Source organism: Polistes canadensis, unplaced genomic scaffold, assembly GCF_001313835.1.
Source record: "Polistes canadensis isolate GaletaPanama2010 unplaced genomic scaffold, ASM131383v1 scaffold_294, whole genome shotgun sequence".
Classification (NCBI taxonomy): Eukaryota; Metazoa; Arthropoda; class Insecta; order Hymenoptera; family Vespidae; genus Polistes; species Polistes canadensis.
In genome coordinates this window covers 28,213-55,223 of record NW_014569841.1, presented here as the reverse complement: position 1 = coordinate 55,223, position 27,011 = coordinate 28,213, and the positions used below count along the sequence as shown (strand labels likewise).

Sequence of the window (27,011 nt, the reverse complement as noted above, 5' to 3'; positions counted from 1 at the left end):
AACTTTTTACTTTAGTATTATTTTAAAATTTATGTTAATATCTAACCAAAGATGTAAAATTTTTATTTTTGTAAAAGATTATTACACTTATAAGATTAAATATTTATATTGAAAAAATGATCCTTAACATACACACTTTTTATTGAAATCACCTGAATTGCCTGATATGCCTAATTGCCATTGTGCATATCATTGCGTAGTACTTAAAGTTTAGTATTTAAGTATAATTAGATCCGTGATGTATAATAAAAAACACACTTGTGTAAATACATAAACGAGGACATAGGTTACAAAAAATATTTTAATTTATATTCATATCATTTAATATATGTTTCTCATACTTAAATCACATTACCTTATAACAGAAGTAATAAATATTTATAAAAAAAAGAATTTATTTTAATGATAAACAATATAAGTTAATATATTAATTCGCGAAAAAAACGATAGAAGTCGCTGATTAATAGATGAAAGGAAGGATATTGATTTTTTATAAAAGGAACAAAATATTATATGAAACTATATAAATCCTTGTCAAATATTAATTACCCTCTTTGAAAATTAAAATGACGTTAAAAACAATTTAAATAATTCAAGTCATTGTTCTTATGTCGTAACGATTAAAGGTATCAATCTCATATTACTATGTTGAGAACACTGAATAGTATTTAAGATAGTATATAAGGTAACTCATATCAGTCAGTTTGAAAACCGCGTCCATAAACAGATAGTCTCGTAACTTGTCTTCCAACAGTGTTCATTAAAATTGTCTTCCCTCTTATTTTTATTTTGATAAATTTCATTCCAAAATTTTGGCAAATGAGATCAAACAAATAACAATTTTTCGCGATATTTATAATAATATAAAATCTTGTTTATCATCGTTATCAATATGAAAAGGTCAAAGATTTGGCTAACAGCAACTAGTGTTTTCGCAAATTTTGACATTAACGGGGACGGTGTCATAGATGAAAATGAATTTCTTCTCTTATGCAAAGAACTTTTCGAAGAAGAAGTTGACGATAATGAATGGAGAGTTAAAGAAATTTTTAAAAAGTTTCATACGAATGAAGAAAGTGGTTTGAAAGGAAATGAATGGGAAAGGTATCGTACGATATATGTAAAAATATTATTTCGATATAAAAAATATATATAATTGCATATATATTTTATTCTACTTTTTCTGATGACTTTTTACAAACGTTCTAATATTACATTCATTCATAATTTCATTGTGAAAATAAAAATTTGAATTAAAAACTGATTAATAAAATAACGTAACGATCAAAAGGAAATCAAGTGTAACGTTATGACCACAACAGTTTAACATAAAAATTTATATATTTTTGTTTCTTTTGTTTATATTTATTTAATGGACGGGTTTGTCAATTAATAATATCATTGATTAAAAAAAGTCTATAAGTGTACAGATAAATATGACAATAAGATTTTTAAAAAATTATCCTCCTTAAGGGTATTCAAATTTAAACAATTAATTGATAAGAAATTTGGCGGGAAATTTAAACGATTTCAATCTTGTTAAAGAAAAAATAACATAAAAGATGTAACATATGTTAGGCAGGTATTTTTCAGGAGAACAATATATAATGACTTATCATTGTATCATCTACGTTATTATCCATCATTATTCTATTTGTCTGTCTTATTTGATGACATAATTAGAAATAATTTGTTTTAATTAAGGAGTATTATTCGAACTTATACAACACTTATGCAATACTTTTGCTCTTTATAGATGCTATAAAGAATGGATACAACCAATTGTAGAACCTGTAAACGTATTAGTGGTAGTTGATGTACAAAACGATTTTATTCACGGATCATTATCATTGCGTAATTGTAAGAGTAAGCATGATGGTTACCAGGTAATAAAACCAATCAATCGTTTATTGAAAACAATTGATTGGAACGAAATTGTTTACACATTGGATTATCATCCTGAAGATCATATCAGTTTTTACGAAAATCTTCATTTACGAGAACTTCATCCAACGTCTCAAGTATGCATATTTCAAGTTTTAACATTTATGATTGGTATTTATGTTTCATATTGATTATGCAACCTGATTAAACTCGTTATTATTACGTTCGAACTAAATAAATCAAGAAAAAGATGCCATAACCCACTTGTCAAGCTTTTTATTCAAGAGAATTATATTGAAATGTCGTTTAAATGAAATTAAAAGTAACTTTTCCTACGTCGTCACGAAGCTCGTCAAAAATGAAACACAATTTATCATAATATTCGTTTTTTATCTTAGACGCGATCAAATAACACTTTATTTCCACATTAGCTTATTTTGTTCTTATATTTACTTATTAAATATTTCTTATTAGATTTTGAAAAATAAAAAGTATCGTATAAAAGGTTTCGAAACAAACTTCACGTGCGTTACACGTAGATTACACGTGTGTTACACGTGCGTTACAAAAAAAAAAAACAATGCATGAATATCTATCATTAACGTCAAAACAAATTATTCTTTTTTATCCGTAGATTAAAAAAGAAGAAGCTGTATTATACGATAAAGTAATATTTATGCAACCACACGTAGAACAAACATTATGGCCGAAACATTGTGTAATGGGCACATGGGGATCAGAATTACATCAAGATTTATATATATCACCTCTTTCGATACAAGTATTTACATTTAAAAATGAATCATTATTATTATTACTATTTAATTTAGAAAATATTTATATTGCACATCCTGTCGATATATATTTTATTTAAGATATGCAAAGGTCAAAATCCAAATGTAGAAGCTTATTCAATCTTCACGAGAGATGATGAAGAAACGTGTTCGGAAATGGAAAAGGCTTTGTCAAAATTCAAAGCAACCGATTTGTACGTTTGTGGATTGGCTTTGGATGTTTGCGTTAAGGAAACTTGTCTCGATGCATTGAAACTTGGATATAAGGTTGTCCTGTTAGAGGATTGTTGTCGTGGCATCGATAACGATCAAATAAAAAAAGCTACAAATCTTATCGCCGAAAATGGCGGTTTAATTATTACAAGCGATGAAGTTCATTCTCTCGTCAAACAATCGAAACGAAGTTTAATACTTGCTCATCATGCTGCGAATAAACTTCACGAGAAAATTTCTTCTAAAATCCCTTCCAATTGAGATGATAAAAATGCATCAATGTGTAGATGTGATTATCTAATTAGTACAAAGAAAACATCCGGTATTAATAGGTTAGTCTTCTTCTTATTTTTTTTTCTTTTTATTAGGTCCTGTTATAATAGCTTTTTTATTCTTATTTCTTTTTTATTGCTATATTTAAAAAAAAAACAAAACAAAAAAGATAGTATTAAATATATTTATTCAACAAAGATTGTCAAACGAATCTTTTTGCTGTAAGATTAATCTGCATTATTTATTAGCATTTGACTATCGTACACGAGTAACTTCGCAAAAAATTGCATAATGCAAATTTATTCATATTATTAGCATAATGTGTCTCTTTATTATTCTGAAATCGTAATGGTAAATATAAATTTTATATAATAGGAATAAAATTTATAAATAAATCCGGGGGTTTGTACATAGGACGTACAAAAAAACGAACAGCGAAACAGTTTCGATCTACTGCACTTTTCAAAAATGCATTCGTATAACTATAGTAAATATCGATAAATAATAAATACGAAATCAATAATACTAAAACACAATTTCCAAATATATAATACATAATAGATAAATAATTACATAATCCTAGAAAAAAAAAACACAAAAAATCCTTGAATTTAAGGAATATTATCGGATAATATTCGTGCAGTTCTTTCAATTTTATTCGCCGATTCGTCATCGGTGGTCAATTCGCAAATGAATTTTTGTCTCGACGCGCATTCCTCCCCCTTGTAAGAATAAATTTTCGACGACATATCGTAAGATAATTTCAAACACCTGAAATAAAATAGAATATTTAAAATATATTCGTTTTACGAAAGATCAGAAGTTATACATAAAAGGTGTACAACAAAAAAAAAGAAAAAAGAAAAGTAATGAAATATTGTATAATAACCTGCCGTTCCCAACAACAGCTTGTTTGGTATCATTATGTATAGGTCTTGCACTACCAGCCCAAATCCATAAAAGACCAGGATTCAAACCACCCGTCCAAAAATGTTTCCCTTTTAATTTCGCGTGTCCTTGTATGTGAGATATTACATCCTGATTTTCAACAATTGTCTCGAATTCGACCAAATGACCACCCATACCCCGACAAAGACTTGCAGATGATTTCCAATCGTATTCACGATCACTAAAATAATAACAATAACGACCAATGCTGGTATAATTCGTTGGACAGGTATCTGTAAAATTCAAATCAATCATTAATATGTAGACAAATAAAATGAAGAAGAGAAATATCTTCTTTACGCAATCAAATATTTGAATTAATTAAACCTTTGATAGAGGTAGATCCAGAAATAACGTAATACAACAGTTCTTCGGCTCTTCTCAAACGTTTTTCAACGTAATCCACCCGGTAGACAAGTTTTTCGATAGCACCTGAAAATAAATGAATATATTATTATTATTACCATCAAAGATTTTTATTGAACAACTTATAAAATTTTGTACAACGTCTTATCGTTACTTTACTTATATTTTTATCTCACATTTTTGAATAAATGAATATATATATATTTAACGAATGTTTGTTTGTTCAATAAATAACAACAACTTATCTTTATAATATTATTAATAATAAATTTTAATTCTAATGTTAAGATAATAAGAATTCTTACCTAACAAATAAATATCCGTTTCGGAAACGTCCCTCTTATTCGGTGTTCCTTTTGTTGACACCGTCAACATTTTGTCACCTAGTTTCATTACCTTAGATACTCTTGACGTACCTGGATTCGCTGCAGATACGATCCAATCCTCTAAAATCTCACTCCATGGTCCTATTTTACGAGTTCCAAGTATGTTCGTGTCATTTGTCGATGTTAACGGTGACTCGGCTGATAATAGTTGGATAAAATACAAAATCAAAATAAAACAAAGTGAGATATATGATCATTTTCTTAGAATGAATTATTTTTAATTTGTTTCTTCACCCTCTCTTATTGTAAAATTAATGAATTATTAAAAGAACAATATATATATATATTTCTTCTTTAATAATATACCCAAAATATCTGTGATGATCATTGACGATGTTATCAGAAATATTGATAAATGTGTACACAAGTGTTTCGATTGTCTCATGATTTTCGATCTGTAATTTGATAAAAAGAATAAATTCATTTAATTACCAATGAAAGCAAACTTATATACAAGGTGTTCCAAAACTTAAATGGCAATCATATTGCGAAAACTTGAATGGAATATGATGAATTGATTTTTAGAAAAGTATTCGAAATAGCACCTCATTGTGATTAAAATAATTTAAAATTAATTAGAGATTCGTAAATATTTTGAAATAAAAATAAAACGAACAGGTATTGTAATTTTATATTAATATAAATTAATATTAATTTTTAATATATTAATTTAGGAAGACCAGCTTGTATTTGCGCGTAAAAAAAAGACAAATCAAACGCTATAAGTCAGATAATTTTTAATCGTGTTTACCTTTATAGTAATCGTCGTCGATGACTCTGGAATTTCCCGCTTTCTCCGCGTGTATCACCGTGGCATATCTTGAAAGTAAAGTGATGACGAATAAAGTAAACGTCCTGGTGTCAAAATGACAAATCAATTAAATTAACTTTATATAAATTAACATACAATTTTTTTTTTTATATATCCTTTACTATTTTATCCGCGAATGATAATTGATTCGAAAATATTATTCTTCGATCGTTGAAATTACGTTTAAAAATTGTTTTTAATAGACGCGCGTGCACAGACACACAGACATATTATGTTCTCTACCTGTAAACGTTCAACGTGCGACTGTCGATAAACGATCTGAAAGGATGATGATCAGTTCTGAGAACTTCTCTGGGTCACTTTCTCCCCTCCTCGAAAAACAAGTCACTTTCTTTTACAAGTTCATTTGCAACGTCATTCTATACGATCATTGATATACTATAAAACCAAAAAGAATATTATAAAAGAAAAATGAAAATGAAAAATAATCGATAACGTTCTGTTACTATGAAAATTAGACAACGTGTGTGTGTTAAGTATATAATTTATATTATTATTATATATTATTAATAATATATTATACTCTTAATTGACACATATTAATTATCATTAAATAATAATTAATAATATTAAATTACAAATACATTATATTATATATTAACAACTTAATTTATCATTAATAAATGATATTATTAATTTTATTGTCGTTCACATTATTTTCATCAAGTTTATTATCATTTTTCCAAAAGATTATATAACAATGATATTTCAAATAACATAATAATCATTCATTTATTCAATTATGTTCTCAAACTTATATATATATAAAATAAATCTTTTAGATGTACCATAAGAATCTCTAACGCAAAATTAATGATCATTTGGTAACTCGGCTCTTACTAATAACAAGTATTTATCTCAATATTTACAAACCTTATTCTCTTCTCATCTTACTTATAATATAATGAATACTTATAAAGTATTATAATACGTATACATAATACTTAAATACAAAATAAGGATAATAACTCTGTCCACTTTGAATATCTTTTTTGTTAACAATCGTATCAATACATTTCTGTGAAAAAATGTTGCATTATTGCAAAAGGAAAATCTAATGATTCAAATAATTAAAATCATCCATACAATCATATTATTCTGATCATATTTTATTCTCACAATATATTCACATTTAAAAAGATAATTATTCTGTCTACCATAAACATCTTTGTTTATTTAATACAATTGTAAAAAAAGGAAAAAAACATAATAAAAATGGACAGAATTATTATCCCACCTCTTGCATATTATATATATATATATATCTAGATATTATGTATATGTATAGATGATACAAATATCATCATAGTATTTGATATTTGTTGAAATTACGAATTGGTCCCTTTATTTTGGGTTGATCATGATCTCGCAAAATCCGGGTTTTCTTCCTGAATAAGAGACCGTCCGCAAAGATTGACCTACTGACCTCGAATGTTCTCGATTACGTAGAATTAAAAAGTATTAGAGTTTACGTCTTACAGGTTTCACTGTCTAGTAGTAGTAGTAGTAGTAGTAGTAGTAGTAGTAGTAGTAGTAGTATATATATATATATAAACAAAAGAATATAGATACAATTGTTGACGTAAGATAATGACGTAAATAAAATTGTTAATCGAGGATTAACTGATTCCAATTTTATCCAAATTAGAATGTATGAACAATCCTAGATTATAATATAATATAATAATACTATTATTGTCTGCTTTTTTTTTCTTCTTTCAAATAAGTTATACGACGTTATTGCAACAATGAAATATTTTTAATTCGTTCGATGCTAAAAATGTACACAAAAAAAAAAGAGAAGCACACAAAATATCGTCGTTAAATTAAATAAAAAACATAATAATTAAACTTTCAAAAATAAACGGTAAGATTTAGACGTTCGGTTTCAGTTTTAGTGCTTCCTGGCCTGGTTTCTGCTCTCACGTCGATACTCTCAACAGTCTGGAATATAAAATATACAAGAAAAAAAGGATATTCGTTCGGTCTCGTATAAAAATAACAAAAAATATATATATAACATTTAAATCTATAAATGATACAGGATTTATTATTAACAATAAACGTAATATGATCGGTCAAATGAGATTGGTTGTAACATTTTTGCCAAGAGAGTTCTTATATGATAATAATATTATTTTTTGATGAGTCAAATATTCTGTATATAGTGTATACTATCAAATTTTAAATCGTGCATCTAAAGTGCATGAAAAATCAGATCATGCGAATCGACGCGCTCTCTAGTGGCAATAGAAATCATCCTTTCATACTGCATATACGTAGACACATTTATAACACTGCAATCGTTCTGCTTGTATATAGGCTTCGTGATGTTAAGGGGTTAAATAATAATAAATAATAAATATAATAAAACTTACCCTATCGTCGTCGTCCCAAGAAAGTTTTTTTACCCTAGGTGACATAGATCCAACTGGCCAGACAGTCATCAAAGAGTCCGGTGGATCACCGGAACAAGTTGAGGAATCGTGGGAAGTTGCATCTAGATTGTTCCTCGCACTCAAGTCGTTCATGTTTTGAACAAGACCACCGATATTCGGAATGTTTGATGTTGCTGATAAGGCAGGTGGATTCGTAGGTGCTGGTGCAATCTTATGCCTAGCATAGAGAGGTAGTTGTCTAGCCGACGCGACACCTGCACCCAATAACATTTAGTAGTTGAACCAATGAAGTTCCCTCAAAGTTAAGTGCACTCAAGCCACACACCTTCCTCCTTTCTCTTTGACATTTTTAATTCAATTTAATAATCAAAAACACGATATATACGAATCAATGTTATTAATATTGTTATTAATATGTCACAATAATTTGATAATACAAATTTATTTATCATATCGATATATTATTGTAAAAGGGAAAGAAATAAAAAAAGTAATTTTCTTTTTTATGACAATCTCAAGTCGAGAATTAACTACTATTATACTTTTCTCTTAAACTTAATCGCAAAAAAAAGTTTCAACACAATAAACGCACGGACTTTTGTTTCATCCTAACAGGAATCCAACAACAACAACAATCATCAAAGCCAATAATATCTAAGCCGATTTTCATCGATCGTAGAGAAGAAAGGATTGAGTCTGGTAACGTGGCATCTTCCAGACATACTTGAGTTAGCGCGTACGAATCGATGTTCGAAACGTTGACAAGAAGAAGAAGTAGAACGCATCGTACCATCACGAATGACAACTCGTGACGGGAACATACTTTTGATTGTTGCAGCGTAGGCACGCTCGTTCAATTCTCCGAAACCGGTGGAAGGCGCATCTAGATCGGTGACGGTTTCATTAGCGTTACTTCCACTTTCGTTTGTCGTTGAACGTTTCCTGTAACTATTTTCGGATGTATCTTGAAGAGCACTGGCACCTAATACTTGTGGAGTTGGACTCAAAGCTGATGGGACGGGGGATTTTTCACGATAACCGGTTCCAACTGAGCTTACTGATCCACCACTTTTACTGCCCTTACTGTCAAAAACATTTTTGTTTAATCATTTATTTTAATATCTACTTTTTAAATCATAAAAAAGTGACAATTTTTCTTTCTTATTAACCCTTTGACTGCTATAAATGCATATATATGCGTTTGTTAATGATAAATGTAATGTAGCTTTTGCTTACTGATTATTAATGCGCAATTTATTGTTTAATTGATGTTGAATTATGTGTGAATTATGATTGTATAATTGTGTTTAACACATTATTTATGCTGAGGTCACCAGTGACCAACATGGCAGTCAACGTGCTAAATATGATAAGAGTAAAATCAATCAAACGAAACAACTATACTAGCAATAAAGTATTCTGTCCCTAATAAATAATTTAGCTAAAAATATTCAACAATCAAAGGGTTAAAATTTTTACTTTTATCTTTACTTTTCTTTTCTTTTCATTTCAATTAACTTACTGTTTGTATATGTAAAGAATAAGAATAAGTATGACAACACCAAGTAGTCCTAAAACAGCACCAAAAACTGCAACCAAAAGGACGCTGCTACCTAACCAAGCAGGTGCAGCTCTTGCAGCAACAGGTAACGATGCACCGTTCGGCATGTGAACTATTACAGGTACCATACTCGATCTACAAAAAATATGATTATTATTATTATTATTATCCATTAAAAAAGATTAATCATAGTTTATATGCACCTCGGAGGACGTCCCGAATCCGATACAACAGCTACCAAACGTGCCATAGAACCGTTTATGGTGTTTGCTGATCTCAAAATCAATTCGCCATTATCGTGTATTTCGAATGATCTAAAATTTCATTTTAGATTGTTATAATAAAAATAATATTTTAATTGATTATTTATTCAGTACTATTTCCTATCGATAAAACGTATAAATAAATATTGTTATTTAAGAAAAATGCATACCTTGCATCCGGACCCCTTAAAGATAATCGAACCGTATCATCTCTGTCACCATCCGCTGCTTCCAATCTTCCTAAAAATTTATACGTAGTCGATATTCTTTTCTAAATACGACATAATATCGATAGAATACAAATATTCACACACAGATTTATTATTATACTAAATTATATAACATTTTTTTTCAGTTTCGAATACTGACAATGAATACCGACGAAAATAATGGAATTCTGAAGCTGGTTATTGCAAACTTGTATCGTTAAAGTAAGGATAAAAATTAGAAAATTTCAATGTTGCAGTTATGTGTTGTTTAATTTTGCCCTAAATTCTAAACAAAATTTAACTTACCAACGATAGAACCTTCTTTTAAAGAACGTGCATGAAATTCATATCTGGGATGTCGAAATCTAGGTTCCCATTCGTTAACATCCTCGATTGATACATTCACTCTAGACGTATCGTTCTAAATCCCAAATAATTTCAATAAGTATAGATTAAACAACAACACAAAACAATTTATTTAAAAAACAAAATATCTTTTTAAGAAAAAGAAATTATTTTAAAATAGACATACAAAGTAACCATCAGTAACTTGGACCAAAAAACTATGTTGAGTTCTTTTCTCATAATCAAGTGTACCCTTTAATATTAATTCGCCAGAAGGTGTTACAGAAAACCTTTCCAAATCTTCGGCTGCTCCTACAAGCCAAAATTTTAATGTCTGAAACATTAAGAGAACACAATTTTACTTTAACATACTAAAATCCATACTTAACGAATAAAATCAAACTCAATTGTATTATTAACAAATACTTACAGTATCAGCTTTATTGACACTCATGGTTAAAATAACGCTACCCGAGGGCGTGTTTTCTGGAATTTTTACTTGATAATCTTTCAGGGTAAATTTTGTAGGTATTCGGCCTCCTAATCATAAACGTATTGCATCAATAAACAATTATTTGTAATATTTAAACAAAAAGAAATATAATCTATGGTTATTATATAATACACGATGATTATTCGTCAACAACAAAATACACCAAATCTAAATGTACCACAAATAGGTATACTTAGTTATACTATAACTAGGCGTTTTAGAAAAGTCATATAAAAAGAATTTTATTATAAACTTTAACTTGTTGTTTATATGCATTCACAAGAAGTATTAGTATTTCATACTTTATTAAATGAAAATATATAAAACCCTAGTTAATCTCCACATTATCCAGATAATCTGTAGAATAATTGATTTCTAAGTATAGAACAGATATATTGAACCTTCCTTATCAATTTTAGATACACATATCATGAAAATGACATTTACAATTAATCAAATAATGCAGCTTGGTAAAGGTACATGTTGAAAAAGTGTGACATATTTATTAGTATAATTATTTACCTGCTGTAGGACCTGTTCCATAAGCATCCTCTCGAGATACAACAATAGTTGCCAATGCATACCTATCAGGATTGTCTATCTGAGTGGCCTAAGAATTCAATGACAAATTTAGAAACCGTGTCTTACAAGATGATATACACAATAGATATATAGATACTTGTTAACACTTTTAAATGCTGCATCATTCATTTGCAGAAAATTCATTTGTAGAACGTGCATTTACAACAAATAAATGAATTACACATAGAAACACAAACGCACCAAGAAGACAAAGTGTTAAAAAGAAAATATATTATTTGCAAAGAGGACAAGGTAAAACTCACTTTAACGACAATCGTAGCTGGAGATAACAATTCATTATCTTGCAACGATCTTATAATAGATATTTCAGCAGTATCAGGATTTAATATAAGGAAAGGTAAAATTCCTCCTTGAATGGTATATCTAACGGGTGCATTTATACCACTATCTTGATCAACAGCCTTTATTGATGCTGGTTCCACTTTCAAATGTGTTCTCTGTGTATAAGAAGATAAAACAAATAATTAGTTCATTATAATCCTAATTATTCTTTGAGCTTATTATTATTATTATTGAAAGTTTATCTATAATGACCGTTTTCATTTGAGAAGGAACTTTGACTTTGTACTGATCATTGAGAAACGCAGGATTTTGATCATCGGCATCAATTACGTTTACGTATAACGTCGTTGTCGAGGATCGTGGTGGATTACCCTGATCCTAGAAGATAAAAATGTATTATTTGACATTTTATCTTTTTAATAGTAGATCAACAAATGTATTGGTTAACTTACTTGTGCTCGAATATCGATAGAAAAATTTGTAAGAACTTCGTAATCCAATGGTTTTCTTAATACTAACGTACCCTCTAATGCATTCACAAAAACGAAGTATTCCTATATAAAAGAAAACAAAATATATATATAAAATGCATATGTTAATAATTGATATCAAAAAGAATATGTGAATATGAAAAGAATAATAATGTTATTTACAGAATGAGGTCCCGGTAAAACGGCATATTGTACAGTAGAATAAGGCCCTGGTTGATCTGCATCCACTGCTCGAACACCCTGCAATACTCTTGTACCAACGACCGTGACCTGAAAACGAAACGGATGTATGATAAGTATGCACATTGGGTTTATTGCACTTTAATTCGATCCTTCTTTTCAACGAAATGAAATTACACAGCGTAAAGAATCAATCTGGATATCATATTGGTGAGATTTTTTATTTGTCTCAATATAAAAATCATATCCAAAAACAAAAATGTTAATTTATTAAAAGTAAATAAATATAACGAAATGTTTTTTCTTACCTCAGAAATATTTAATACGTAAGGTGCGTTTACGAATTGGGGAGCATTATCATTGGCATCAGTCACGCGAATATTAACCGGTATCACGAAACCCTTAATAAAAAAAAAGAAACAAAGATGATAGAACATAGTAAACAATTAAAATTGTTCGTGTCTAGGATAGATTTTGTTGTTTGGTAATGTAAATATTTGATACTAACTGGATCTAATGTACGCTTTCTTTCGCATATGACGTTGACGTAAACGCTTGCAGGTCCGTCAACACCTTCCTTATCTAATGGTCTTGTTAATGTTAAGTTTTTCGAGTAAGGTGAAAACTCAACAGGACTATCGAGTTCTTGAAGTCTCAATTTAATGTCCCCGTGTGGTCCTGGATCTCCTAAAACACCAAGTACGCCGACGATATCTCCAACTGCGTGATCCTCGTTGACAAAGAGGTGAGCAGCCGTAGCACCGTTTTCCAAGAAACATCTCGTATCTCGGATCACTGTTATAATAATCAAATATATCGAATGATCCAATCAAAAAATTAATACAATTGTCTAGATTTAAAAAGATAATTGCGTTAAGTGCCAAATAATATCTAGTATACTACAATTAAAATATCATATTTGTAATATTAATTCAGGAAACTGGGCTAAACTTTAGAAACTTGATACATCGATCGTTTTAAATATGAAAATATTTTCTCACGATAGAATGTATAGAACTACATTGAGCCAGTGTCAGTGTCATTTGTGGTTTCCGGTCTTTCGCCGAATAAAAACCGGTTTTTGTTTTTTTTTTCGGTAACAATTCTAGTGAAGCCGAAATTTCCAAGAATTGTCTTTCGGACAATTGACAAAAGACACATTCATGATTATGTTCGATTAAATTTGAACAAGTTGTACGAATATATTTGAATGAATTTATATATATTCTTCTCGAAAATGAACACAATAAACTTACGTAACATAAAATTTGATTTGAAAATAATATACCGGTGTAATATAATAAATAATTAATAAATATAAAAATCATTTGTGAGAAAATGAAGAAGTGAAAGAGAAGAATGGGCGTTACCGTTGCTGAAAAGCATCGGTGCATTCAAGCATTCAAGCAAAAAGACTAAGAGATCTAGTGAAATTTTTCGTATCGAACTACTTGATGTAATCGAGACAACACCTGGTGTAACGTTAGGTGTCCTTTTTCATCGAATTTCGTTTGGTTCTACGCGTGCCGGATGTCTCTCCAAGGATTTCACAACGTCCTGCTTTAACCAGTCGCACACACCTATTGATTCTTACAGAGTTCTATTCATTGAAATTCTTGTTTTTTTTTCTTTTTGTCGAAATTCAATCAATTTCTAACAATTTCTACCTCTCGTTAAAAAGTATTAAAAATAAAAAAAGAAAAGAATATTCATTGGAGGAACATAAGTACTGACCTAATTTTGTATTTCAATCACGAAATTTTTATTTACTTAAAGGGTTAGACCACTTTAGGATTTTCAAACAATATATTCTTATCGAACAAACTGTTAGCAAAGTTTTTCATAGAATTCGTTCGTGTTCGTGAACGTAAGTGAATCGCGAGGATGGACGAGTAACTTGCACGCGTGTTTTACGTGGGCACTTATTGGTGCCCATCTGTGTGTTGTATAAACGAGTAGTATGGCAAACGTTACATACGAACGAAAGTATGCGGGAGGGTAGATATGTGCGCTTCCCTGGAGCGAAGTTCCGGTTAAATCCTAAGGCAAACTCAGTTGTAAAGTTGTACAAAATATTGTTAGAACTTTGCTTTAAAGATTCTAACTAACTAACTAACTATGTATGTCTTTTTAATACTATTGAGAATATTTCCCTTTGCAATATTTGTGCAATATTTGTGCAATATTTGTGCAATATTTGTGCACATGTGTAATACGTTTTTTTGTCAGGAGAGAGCCCAGTGTACAATTTTTCTTTTTTCGTTTCAACAAATAAATCTTATTTTCATTATCAATTAAACATTGTGTTTAAAACTTCTTAGTACCCAACTCATTAATAAATCCACTTATTCAAACAAATACATAGAAAGCTCTGAACATTGATAAGGGTAAAGGGTGAGGAGAAGAGAAAAAAAAAGTATAATAAAACTATATTCGATATCACTCACATTGTCCTGTAACTAATTGAAGCATACAGGAAAAAATTAGAGGTAAGATCTTTTGTAAACTGGTCCCCATAGCGACTCAATGTCATAATCCACCAACTCGAGTTTTACTTGATGCATCTGTAACGAGATAAAACTTGTTTTACATCAATGATCATAAAACAATCAAAAGAATTGAACGATCCTATAGAATAATGCATAACGAATTATGCTAAAGTTACTCTGACGTTATCTTTTGAATACGTAATATTTCTGTTTATGTGTATGAAGAAACACCCCCTTCATTTCTTTTATATTTATTATATACTTCGTCATATGAAGATCGATGACGCGTGTTAATTGTTGTAACATGTCTAATGATTTTTAATAAAATAAAAATCAGAATAATAAACACGGTACGACGAACTCGAGGGGGTGAGAGGTTGTTGTTCATAACGCGTGGTTAGAAAGCATGCAGAGAAACTCCTTTATTACGTGGTTATGTAGGACTCTTGGCATCATCGAAGTGCAGAACCGGCGGCAACTTCCTACAGAAAAGACGTTTCTAAATTCGTATTTTACAGAATTAACAGAGAGTTCTTCATTCCATCCCCAGTTTGACCTTCCTTTTTTCGCTTTTCCTTTCGATTTTGCGCTAAATCTTTGTCAGATTATTATCCATTAGAAAGTATAATACTACTTGTTGCTTTCGAGTGCAACGATAATTAATTCAATTATTAATTGTCTTCACAAATTATTATACAATTATTAATAAATTAATGAAGAAGAATGAGTTTAATAATTCACTAGTTTACTAAATTTAACTTCTTATCTGTTGAAGTGCATTTTACAATTGATAATGTTAACACAATTGTGATCCTGTTTTTGTCAAATCTAACCTCAACAATTTGTCTGCAGCTCGAGTTATTTTGTTTTTGATTTTTATGATTTATGCTTATTTATTAGTCGATAACGTGCAAGTTATCAGGGTTTCTGAAATAGGAATATGATTTCTGACTATTGTTGGTTACTGATACACCATTTTCTTAAATCTATACATAAAAGAAGAGTTTTAAAGCGAAATTAGAATCAAAAATTAGAGCCGATAAACAAAAATTCTACTTATTTGAAATTTGTATAACATATGTAGTGTCAGCAACATCTACAATTTTTTCGGCAACAGATGTACCGTAAACTAGTGATAATTAAATGAAATAATTGAAAATAATTTGAAATATAGATAAAATATTTAAAATGAATCGATATATAGCTCACTAGGACACCGTACTGTTTATTCGTACCACCGTAAACCCAAACATATCCCCATGAGCAACCTCCGTGAAACAACTTCCGTAAATATTCAGATACTCTAAATATTCTTTCCACGTTTCCATCAAATAAACGATACGATTCTTTTCGATCGATCGATTGATACGTATATTAAAAGAAAAATAATAATAATAATAATAAAAAAAAACAAAGAAAGAATGGGAAAGAATTAATGAATAAAAATAATAAATACTCACCACGAACGCCTTTTATCATCAGAATCGTATTACCCATCAATCTTAAAACTCAATTAAAAAAAGAACAAATGATAAACAGGACCTAATAATCCACCTGTTCTTTACGATACACCTGTCTCCCCCTTTTATCTCACATACAATCACACAAACACATACATATATATCCGAGATATCACTTTGCTAGTTAAATTCGTTCGATCTTTTTCCTAATAGAAAAAAGAAAAAAAAGAAATAAATAAATGTATTTAAAAAAAAGAAGAAAAAGAATCGGATCACTATAAAAACATTACAATTAGGATAAAAGATAATAATATTTTTAAATTCACGTCACAAAATTCAACTCTGTATAATAATTGAATTAATAAATTATTATTTCTCGTGTAAACGAGAGTGAACGAAAGCAAAGAAGTTTACACTTTGAATTCGATACTACGAAAGACGAGGAGTAACACAATAATGAACAAAGCGAGTACAACTGAACTCTCATGGAAGTTGGGTTCTCCTCCGATTCGACCGGAAGTGGGGGTCCGACCACTCCAACTCCACGACGACCGAGTGAACAGGTGTTCACCTTCGTTCAAAGTGAAACGAGGGGTGCGTGGATGCGTGCGTGCAAATCCAACCAACCAACCAACAAACCAACCAGGTAGCCAAGCAAAGAACTGACATGAGTAGTCGCGTGCTATAGTGCGTAACGTTCCGTCCCTCTTCTTCTTCATCCCCATTGGATTCCTCCCACCCCACCCATTTTTTTTGATAGCTTACCTTTACCTATTCTGTTTATAGTACACTGCACACGTAACTTATTCTTCGATGTAACGCTCAATTATTGCACGTGATTCCTTTCCTCGAAGGTTCTAAAACTGTACATTTTGTTTAACAATTCTTTCCTATCTTTAACATTTAACGGATGGGTCATGTAAATTTACATTTTTTTGACTTGAATTTTGACGATTCTTACGTTAAGTTAATTTTTTTCAATTTTAACATTTATGGATTATATATGTATTATTATTTTCAATTCTATTACAGAACACGTAATACACTGTTATTTTAAGTAATAGTAGGATACAATATGTTATTACGTATTACACATACTACATTTATGTATTAATTGAATATTATAGTATCGTGATAATAATACTATCATTACATTAACAGGTAATCTGTTATAAAATAAATGATTTAATCATCTATATAGTTAAATAATAATATATGAGCCGTTTATTTTGAAAGTGGCATAAGTCACTTTTTCAAAAAAATCGAGTTAATGGTAATACTAATTACAATTGAACGGTATCTTTTCATTTAAAAAAAAAAATAAAAAAGCGACTTATGCCCCTATATATATATATATAATATTAGTAATACATGTTATTCTAATGTAATTCACTTTACTTCTTTAGCGTACCAAAACGAATATAACCTTAATAACCTCAAGAATAACTTAAATATGTCCGCGCATTGTAAATATCGACAACTTCCTGGTGTCGAATTTTTCGGTCGCATCTAACTTCACTTTCCAAAACGCGCCAAAAGAAGTATAACCTCAAAAACCCCCGTTACAAAAGTAGATCTATCATAAATATTGGCATTTAATCAAAAATATATTTCGACAAAATATTGGATGCTAGTTCCATCGAATAATACCAGTTTCCAGATAAAGATGCAAATTCAAAGTACAACGTAAAAATAGTTATTTCTCACGATATGAAAGAACCATACTTGTCGATTTCACGGATGGAAGATTCGAGACGGTTCAACGACGACGATGAGCTACGGGAATTGTCATCCCCGGAATGGAACGATCCGCTTTTTCCTATCCCACGTTCGCAAATAAACGATTTCTGTGAATACAAAATTATTCTGCGATTCCAGTTTTCATAAAACATTTTCATTCGAATATTTTCAAACGGTTTCTCTGACACGTTTTGTAAAATAATAAAAATTGACATACCTTATAACAAAATAAACGTAGGACTTTACTTTATTCGAAATCTAATATAAAATAGTTCAAATTTAATTAGAATGAACTATTACATCAATGGTGCACCGTTCCATTGTATTTGTGCATCCTGCCATCTTTAAAAAACATAAAATCAATTGGTTACGATATTTAAAACATATTATTAAATTGAATCGTGATCATTTTGAATATATATAAATCCTTACTTAGAACGAATAAGTTTTTCCAATGGTGTAGCAGCTATATCAATGGATTCCTTGCTCATTGATTCAACACCCGATGCATTTTCGTTAGCCCTTGTATCAACGGTCAATGTTGCATGACTTCCACCACAAGCGAAATACTGCACCTCGAATCTTTGAATGCAATATTCAATGATACTTTCATTTATATCTCAACACAACACAAATATATCTTAAATAAATGAATACTATCATTTTATTTTAGGATGAGTCAATTATTTTCTTGCACAATGTATCGTTCATTTTTGCTAAATTTAAATTCAAATAAATATTAATTGAAAAAAAAAAAGAAAAAATATTAATTCAAAATAGAATTTGTTTTCGGACGAATTTTGGATTCACCATAATAATATAATAATTACCGTCTTTCCGCATGATAATTTCTTAACAATTCCTTGTTAGTATTAAATAGAACACCATGATGACCATGACATAAAGTAACCCATATCGGTAAACTTGGAGTTTTTAATCTGGAACCAGGTACTTTGCTAGTTTGACCATCACCCTCGTGAATTAAAAAACCAACTTCGCTTCTTACGAGAATACCCCATTGTGGTACAGCCTTAAAAATGATTACATATCATATGACATGAGAATACACGATACGAGAAATGCATATACGAGAAAATGAATTGAATTATCAAATAATACGAGTTAATCGTTTGATATATGTATATATTTACGTAAGTATTCTCATCCCCGACATTAATAACACCGTTATGAAGATGAGGAGACGCCCGCCCGGTTAACATAAACACCACGACACTGATCGGTCCCTCTTCAGGACATCCGCTTAGTATAGAAGCTTTTTGATCTTCCAGGTCGTTTTGAACTCTGTGGACCGAATCGAGCGTGTGCGTCCGTTAGTTTGACGAGCGTAATTTTTCAACTAGCGGAATTATTTTCCACATTTCGTTCGAGCAAATGCTTCGAATGAACACGAAAACACGAACACAAATACCGGTGCAAAACTATTTTTCTTTTCATTCGGCATCGTTTTAACTGTACGGATACAATTTTCACGATTTATTCGATCACCCGTTATTATTATGTTCGATCACACGATTATCACTTATGTTTACAGTACATTTGTTGCCGAACAAATTTTAGGTATTATATGTTATACAGATTTCAAATATTTCTTATAAATAGTATAATTTTTATCAGTTCTTTTTCTCTTTTTTCCTCAGATATTAATCTTACACATATTAAAATACGCACGTTAATACGATTAATAAAAATACGCGTAAATGATCAAAATCAATATCTCAAGTTGAACACAAATTTTTGAGGTTTGATTTGACAAAAACAGGATCACAATTGTGTTAACATTATCGATCATAAAATTCACGTCAACAGATATGAAATGTTAAATTTTGTAAATTAATGTTATAGATTGAATCGTATAAATAAATTCAAAATGGTAATCTTACTTAGTTAAACCTCTCGATAAAACTGCACTGTAAATTAACAATTTTGCGCCTGGTCCACCTTCGTCCTGAAACTATTTAACAATAATCTTTCTTATTCGTTTATTTTCATTATCCCAATATATTCGTAACTTTAAAAATAAAGAAACATTATAAATTATATAAAGTACTTACCAAGTATAAGTACCTCTTGATGAATATTTGAAGATCTTCTATTGAGGTGAACTCGAATAGATGCAACTGGAAAAGAAAAGAGAACGGAAATATATGTTAAAATAGCTTATCAAAAACTTGGCCACGACCTTAACCCCGAGGGGGAAAAAAATCGGTTTCCAACTATATATTCATCGATCAATTTTATTTCATCCCCCACGACCCACCCACCCTCTCTCTAACAATAATCCCTAAGGCTAATATTTCGAATATACCGTTAAGTATTATAAAATCCTAAGAAATCTGAAAGCCTAATATTAAAGATAAAATTTGTATTACACTCAAGACTTTATTAACGTAACACAAATCATAATGCAAAAGCAATAAAGACATCCTTGAATGGGTTGGCACGTTGCCGACAATACGTCTTGACGACTCATTTGATAAACGATCCAAGCATTTTTTTTTTACTTGTTCTTTTTTTTCCCCTAGGTCAATCGACGAAATTCTCGAGTACGAATAAGAGGAGAAAAAAAATAATAAGGAAAAGAAAAAAAAAGAATCGAGAAAAAATGTATACGTCAAAAAGTATATGAGAGTAGGTATATGAGGTGGTAGTGGTGGTGTTGGTGGTGATAGGGGGGTGGATGGTGATTTGAATAGGCGTACTGTCTCCGTCAAACCATCCTGAAAATACTGCACGCTATGTTGCAGATAGGGTGTCTTTTGTGGTAATGCAACGATTGCCTTTGGCACGCTGACACTTTTTGTATCGAGGTTGCTGCAGCTGCTATTCTGATTGTTAACAGAAACGAAACCACCGGCGCAACGCCAAATTATTTCTGATATCGCAAGGCACAGGACTTCAACTTGTCTGTCATAGGAAGGTTTCAGTAAGCTACGAGGACAAACAAAAAAATAACGCTTAGTTAAACATAATGATGATACGTTATATTTTCCATTTGAAATACAGTTAACCCTTCTATAAAATATAACTTAAAATTCATCATTTCTTCGCGTCGTTATTTGAATATAATTTACTTTTGAAATATGTTGCATTTAAAATAATATAAACATGTTTACAAATAAATCAAAACTTTAAAAGCTTTTTTCTCAAAATTGGCTTCGCGTTAGGATGAAATACTTTACCACGATAACACCCTACTAGTATACTACTACCATACCAAAGCTCGTTAAAATCCGTGAGGGGATCCTTGTTAGAACGAAACCATATTGTAGAAGGGTTACCTGTATTGTATCGTTTAAGGTGAACCAAAAGTTCGTGAGTTCTTGTTTTCTTTATTAATATTTCACAAGAATATATAAAATAATTTGATTGACTTGAAAAAAACAATTGCACTTATCTGAGGCAATAGAATAAAAGCACGAACTTTTTGATTCACCCTAATAATACTCACATGTCCGGACTTATACGACTGTCTTGGGTGTTACATTTGAATAAAAAATGTTTCAACATGATAGCTTGAACCGCGGTAATGAGACCTCTAGTCGTATTCCTTGGTGTTCTTAATCCAAAAGCTAAATTCTGACCATAAGGTCTTAAGGTCAAGCCTGTTCTAGCCCATTCTGCTCTAGGTGGACAAGCACAGCTACCAAATATCAATGTTCTCAACATCTAAAATGTTTTTTAAATAATTCACATATTGATATAATATTAAATTATTTATTTATATTATTGTTAAATATTAATTAAATTATAATGAATGAAATTATTTGTAGACAAATGAAAAATTTCATGAATCATATTACCATACAAGTTTCCTCGTTAATAGGTGTACCACCAGATACTATTGTTTTCGGTAACGTTCTCGTATTTCTTGGATAAATAATCCTCTCTGAAAACAAAACACAAAAATACGTATAAATTAATGAAAATTTATTCCGTGTTAATAATTTTATAACAAATCCCATTCTAATCATTAATAGTTAACATTGGGAACCTGGATAAAGCTCATCCGGTTCAGCCATAAGTGCTGCACACCGAGCTGCCCTCGTTGAAAGTAACATTCCTCAATAATTTATTTGATTAATATATTTTTCTTGAAACTTTAAGTATACGATCTGGAAGAACCTTCCTTCGATGATCGTAAGTAAACCGAAACTGAGAGATTTTACGTGCATTTCTTTGATATATATATATATATGTATATATGTATATATGTTATACACCTACTACAATATGGAATCTAAATCTGCAATGATCACGTATTCCACTAACATTACTTTGCATATAACGAAAATTCTTCTTGGAGAATGCGTAAAAATTCAAACGAATTCCTAAGGTTTTGTGTCAGCCAGTACTAGCACACCCGATGGTTATCGAATATCAATTGGATATCGAATGAAAGAGCATGTCCCTTTTATACAACACCAATTTTGTCTATTGAATAGACACTTTGACTGTAGAACTTTTTTCAAAGTGGGTGGAGCACACGAAACGTGTCAATTCGTATGTCCAAATAGACTAACAATTAGGTATATTTGAAAATGATAGAAATGCCCTACTAACGTCTATCTGTCTAATACGATCTAGCTTGGAATTTTGCTTTAACAAAGTCACACACACACAGATACACTAACAGTATGCATACATATTTTTATCGTACTAGCTCGAACCACCCTAATAAGATCCGTTTATACTTGCTAGTATAGTTCGATCTAGACACGGGTGCGGTCGCGTCATCTTTTTTCCCTAATTTTGTCAACTAACTTTTCATAATTTATCCTATTTATAATTGAATTAGATAAATTTGCTTATTTTTTTTCTTCTTTCGTCCATACATATCGTTTCTTTTCAAATCAATTTATCGATAAGATCAAAATTGTTATTACTTATTTATTTTATTAATAGATATTTTGTTATAATAATAAGATATTTTTTATATACGTATGTTCATCCAACTGGTACGTAACTCGAAATTTCATGTGGAAAGATTCTCGTTTAGGTACGTAATGTATTATTTTATTCTTACGATAGATTTAAATAACCCTTTTTTACGTTTAAGTATAAGTGTCCTATTATATATATATATACAGAGTTTGAATTATCATATATTATTGCATTGTAACATTATATTCGTCCCAGTTTTTTTGTAAGTTAAAATTTCTTTAATATCGTTGTGATTTGAAACTCAACGAAACCGAAAAACCAACACTGAAATGAGAACAAACATTTATATTAATAAATCATCCACGAGAATTGAATAAAATTATTTCAAAAGTATCGTAAATTCTTAAAAAAGATTACGATCAAATTCTGATGATTCTATTGTGAATAAAAAGCGTGTCATTTGTTGAAATTGAAAACTTGGTTGAGTATGTGTAATATATAATGAAGTATATGTAATATAAAATGTAAATTCATTTTCTCAAAGTTTAGTTTACTAAAATTTTCATTTCTACCGCGTGTGAAATGCACGCGTGTATTTTTTATTTTTCGGTGTGTGTGAGTTTTATTAAACGAAAAAAACCGTACGGACGAATAAATATTACAAGAAAAAATAACTATCGTTACATTTATTCCAATGTGTGACTCTCTTCCAGTTGTAAATAATATTTTTGTAATAATTTATTATACAAAAGAATTATTACAAAAAGAAACCGAAATTATTTTTGTTCGCTTATAAATCGCTTATAAATAATTTATTGTCTGTAAACAAAACAAGAAAAAAAAGAATTACGTGTTGGTGATAAATTGTTTCGAACGAAGAAGACAATGAAAAACAAAAAGAAAAAGAAAGAAAATAACTTCAGAAGTATGAAAAATGAACAAAGAGATGCAATGACGTGTTTTGACGATACGAAAAGAAAAAGAAAAAAGAAAAGAAAGAAGAATAAGAAGAAAAAAGGGTGTAAAACAGAGACAATTGATATTTTTCATATAAATTCGAAAGATTATGCGAAAGAAGAAGAGGGTTGGCGTGATCTAACACTCGTCTAAGGCGCTTACTCGCATAATCGCGTGCTCGCGTGCAATCAAGATATCGTATTAAGAATCTAACGTCGGAACAAGCATCTGCATTCGCCGATTGCACACCATCTTTGATATATCTGGACATACGTATGCCTACTTATACAAACACATTGTCTAAATTTGCATTCCTTCGAGAAACATTCGAATAACTATACCAAACCATCGATCGATTTTTCTTTAGAATTTAACCATTCACCTTTCATACTCAAGGTCGTGTGAGAAAAAAACCAAAATTTAAATAATCATATGTTAAAATTATTCAAAGAGAAAGATAAAACACACAGCGTTTATAAATTTATATATAAGAGAATGCTAAGAATATATTATATAAATAATTGTTATATAATTTAATTAAAATATATATAAGAGAGAATGATCAAAAATATATAATATATTTGTGAATAAAAATGAATATTCCCTTTATAAAATAGTTGATATAATCTTCTATTAAATCTGTTCTAAATCGTTTCCGGTATTTTTCCTAAACGATACTTCATTACATACAATAAAAAAAAAAGTATTGAAGAACAGTAAACGATTAGAATCAGAAATAGTTGTTACGCCAGTACGTAAGGAACGCAAAATAAGTTACACTTTGTTGTTCGTTAAACTATGCAAGACTTTCGTTTCTTTACAGACCGATACCGGAAACGGGACAAAGAGTAAAAGCAGTGTTGCGTGAACGACATCCTCCTCCTACTAAATATCTACATACGAATCACCGAAGAACAAGTGATACTTTCTTTGCTTTCGAGAAATATTCATCAATGTGATTCTTCAACGATGATCGATACAAACAAACAAAAATACAACACAAAAATGAAGAAGATAATATTTCGGCAGATAGATCATGTAATTAGATCTTTTCTATTTTACATTGTGAAACGTTAACAAAATCGTATATTTGATATTTAATTAATATTAATAATATATGAATATTATATAATTAAACTTATTAAATATAGAATATTATTTTCCCAGGATTAATGCATACCTCTGTCTCTCAAATAAGTTGGCTTCTTTGGAATAGTATCGTATTGCTGTTTGCCTGAAAACGATCCTGATGTCGGCGTAATTGTACTCGTGCTAGCATCAGACACAGAATCTGACATAGTGAGTACTTGTTCGTTTGTTTTCGTTGTCCGTGATTCCTCCATTGAGAGTTGTTATTACAAATATTAAAAATATCCACCCACGAAAAAAGGATTATTAAAAGGGAACAATTTTAGATTACAATCTTGTAATCTGTTGAAGAAATATCTTGATAATTTCAATCTTATTTATCTGTGATTGCTAATTTAATTATTAGGCTGAACCAAATAAATGTTCGTGCGTTTATTCGTATTGTTTCTTTTTCTTTTTTTCTTTTCAAGTCAATATAAAATAACTTTTATATGTTTTGGTTCACCCTAATATATTGTTAATTTGCATTTAATGTAAAATAATTTTGGATTTACCAGATTCGTTTAATAAACACAATATGATCGATTATTCAAAATGTATTATTTTGTATTAGATGATAAATCTAATTTCGTATTAAAACGAGGTCGTTATTTGTCATCCTTCGAGCGTAAAGATCGAAACCCTTTCGACACTTCGTGCGTGACGAATTAAAAACAAACAAAACAAAAAAGATAGAGGAAGATAGACAGATAAATGAATCCTTTTAAACAAACCGATGTGAAAATAAATTATTAAACCGGATTATTTGTGTTCGTGATTAAGTCTCGTTTTAAACTTTCCCATGGTCCTCCTTCTCCCTATGGGAAAACTATTAATCATTTTTCACACGGAAATAAACATCTCGGTATATCGAACACTTTCCTCTTGACGATTAGTGTCGTCTTTTTATACTAGAGAAAAAAACAAAAAACTTTGAACGATAAATATTAAAAAGAAAAGAACGATGTAAGTTACTTAAATATTTGGTTCATACGTCGTTGTTAAAAGTTATATATACCTTTGCTCGTATATTGCGTGTAACGTAATTTGTTTAAACTAACTCTCGAAATTGAAATCCCATGTTATTATTATCCACGTGAAATATATCCTTAATTAACAAAATCAATTTCTTCTTTTTAATCAAACTTATTTGTTATCAATATCGTTGTAATTCGTTGGAGAAATTATCAAATAAAATTGAACATTATTCTTCTCTCTATTATATAATAAGGTAATCGAATTACCTATTGTTAGAATTCAATTAAAATTTATTATTGAATATTAAGAGCGACACAAAAGCAAGGCTTATTTTTGTTTTCTTTTTAAAATGATTTTAATAATCGTGAAATAATATTTCAAATATTACCCCGATTCTTTTGTTACTTATTCTACTAGTCAGCTATTTTTTTAACTGACAATGAGCCAGTTTGGTTTTACTTCGCGTTCCTACGTATACGACTGGAAGAACTAACTAACGAATATGCGAGGTAAACTTGGTTGTTCGTGGTGTTCCACTCTCAATACATACATACATACATGCATAGATATAACGTACACTTACATCTGCATTGACCTGTGTTAACTGACAGCCTGGCGCCGAGAGTTTGGATAGCGATAATAATTCTAACCAACCCTCGCGATTTTCAGTTCATCCCCTTTTACCCACTTCCCACGTAAATGGCGCCTTCAATAATGTATACCCCCTATAACCACCACCTTCACACTAATGCAAACCATCCTCATTATCCCTCCGACTCGTTACTCAACTTACATTAGTTTGTTTTATTCTTACTCAGCTAATTGCTTATAGTTT

General features: G+C 30.1%; 4 protein-coding genes and 1 long non-coding RNA gene across 5 annotated transcripts; 2 read left to right on the top strand and 3 right to left on the bottom strand.

Annotated features, from left to right (window-relative positions):
- Positions 1–684: 684 nt before the first annotated feature.
- LOC106791292 (pyrazinamidase/nicotinamidase-like) lies at positions 685–4,012 on the top strand. Its single transcript, XM_014756826.1, has 4 exons — positions 685–1,104; positions 1,757–2,021; positions 2,519–2,665; positions 2,760–4,012. Exons 1-4 carry the CDS (start codon positions 893–895, stop codon positions 3,150–3,152), a joined length of 1,017 nt encoding a protein of 338 aa, XP_014612312.1. The 5' UTR covers positions 685–892; the 3' UTR covers positions 3,153–4,012.
- On the bottom strand, positions 3,754–6,154 carry LOC106791293 (C-type lectin domain family 9 member A). Its single transcript, XM_014756827.1, has 7 exons — positions 5,772–6,154; positions 5,616–5,683; positions 5,171–5,259; positions 4,784–5,002; positions 4,440–4,544; positions 4,054–4,345; positions 3,754–3,935 (listed from the first exon to the last, which is right to left on the bottom strand). The coding sequence occupies exons 3-7, from the start codon at positions 5,247–5,249 to the stop codon at positions 3,776–3,778; spliced, it is 855 nt and encodes a 284-aa protein (XP_014612313.1). The 5' UTR covers positions 5,250–5,259; positions 5,616–5,683; positions 5,772–6,154; the 3' UTR covers positions 3,754–3,775.
- Positions 6,155–7,510: 1,356 nt separating this feature from the next.
- Positions 7,511–13,336, bottom strand: LOC106791267 (protocadherin Fat 4; the record flags this gene model as incomplete). Its single annotated transcript, XM_014756786.1, has 16 exons — positions 7,511–7,640; positions 8,075–8,349; positions 8,919–9,178; positions 9,618–9,791; positions 9,860–9,970; positions 10,090–10,159; positions 10,435–10,549; positions 10,661–10,807; positions 10,904–11,013; positions 11,489–11,576; positions 11,812–12,006; positions 12,104–12,229; positions 12,304–12,405; positions 12,505–12,612; positions 12,831–12,923; positions 13,031–13,336. Coding segments are annotated over 16 exons (2,370 nt in total), but the record flags the coding sequence as incomplete, so codon positions are not given.
- A 4,496-nt stretch (positions 13,337–17,832) lies between these two features.
- Positions 17,833–26,354, bottom strand: LOC106791289 (protein FAM188B2). The gene is made up of 12 exons (XM_014756824.1): positions 26,217–26,354; positions 25,251–26,109; positions 22,033–22,118; positions 21,681–21,898; positions 20,932–21,160; positions 20,284–20,349; positions 20,113–20,183; positions 19,363–19,513; positions 19,042–19,241; positions 18,644–18,793; positions 18,429–18,553; positions 17,833–18,318 (listed from the first exon to the last, which is right to left on the bottom strand). The coding sequence occupies exons 2-11, from the start codon at positions 25,411–25,413 to the stop codon at positions 18,508–18,510; spliced, it is 1,380 nt and encodes a 459-aa protein (XP_014612310.1). The 5' UTR covers positions 25,414–26,109; positions 26,217–26,354; the 3' UTR covers positions 17,833–18,318; positions 18,429–18,507.
- Positions 23,159–25,640, top strand: LOC106791290. The gene is made up of 3 exons (XR_001382161.1): positions 23,159–23,228; positions 24,894–25,108; positions 25,238–25,640. It is a non-coding gene; the product is annotated as an uncharacterized LOC106791290 (long non-coding RNA).
- Positions 26,355–27,011: the final 657 nt, after the last annotated feature.

Bases quoted from the DNA above. Each gene is read 5' to 3' on its own strand.
- LOC106791292 (XM_014756826.1), top strand. From the start codon at position 893: ATGAAAAGGTCAAAGATTTGGCTAACAGCAACTAGTGTTTTCGCAAAT. The intron at 1,105-1,756 runs GTATCGTACGAT...TGCTCTTTATAG, and splicing joins AAAGGAAATGAATGGGAAAG to ATGCTATAAAGAATGGATAC. The intron at 2,666-2,759 runs GTATTTACATTT...ATTTTATTTAAG, and splicing joins TATCACCTCTTTCGATACAA to ATATGCAAAGGTCAAAATCC.
- LOC106791293 (XM_014756827.1), bottom strand. From the start codon at position 5,249: ATGAGACAATCGAAACACTTGTGTACACATTTATCAATATTTCTGATA. The intron at 4,545-4,783 runs GTAAGAATTCTT...ATTTATTTTCAG, and splicing joins AACGGATATTTATTTGTTAG to GTGCTATCGAAAAACTTGTC. The intron at 4,346-4,439 runs GTTTAATTAATT...TGAATTTTACAG, and splicing joins TGGATCTACCTCTATCAAAG to ATACCTGTCCAACGAATTAT.
- LOC106791289 (XM_014756824.1), bottom strand. From the start codon at position 25,413: ATGGAGGAATCACGGACAACGAAAACAAACGAACAAGTACTCACTATG. The intron at 21,161-21,680 runs GTGAGTATTATT...TTGTCCTCGTAG, and splicing joins AGTCGTATAAGTCCGGACAT to CTTACTGAAACCTTCCTATG. The intron at 18,554-18,643 runs GTAAGGATTTAT...TGTTTTTTAAAG, and splicing joins GAAAAACTTATTCGTTCTAA to ATGGCAGGATGCACAAATAC.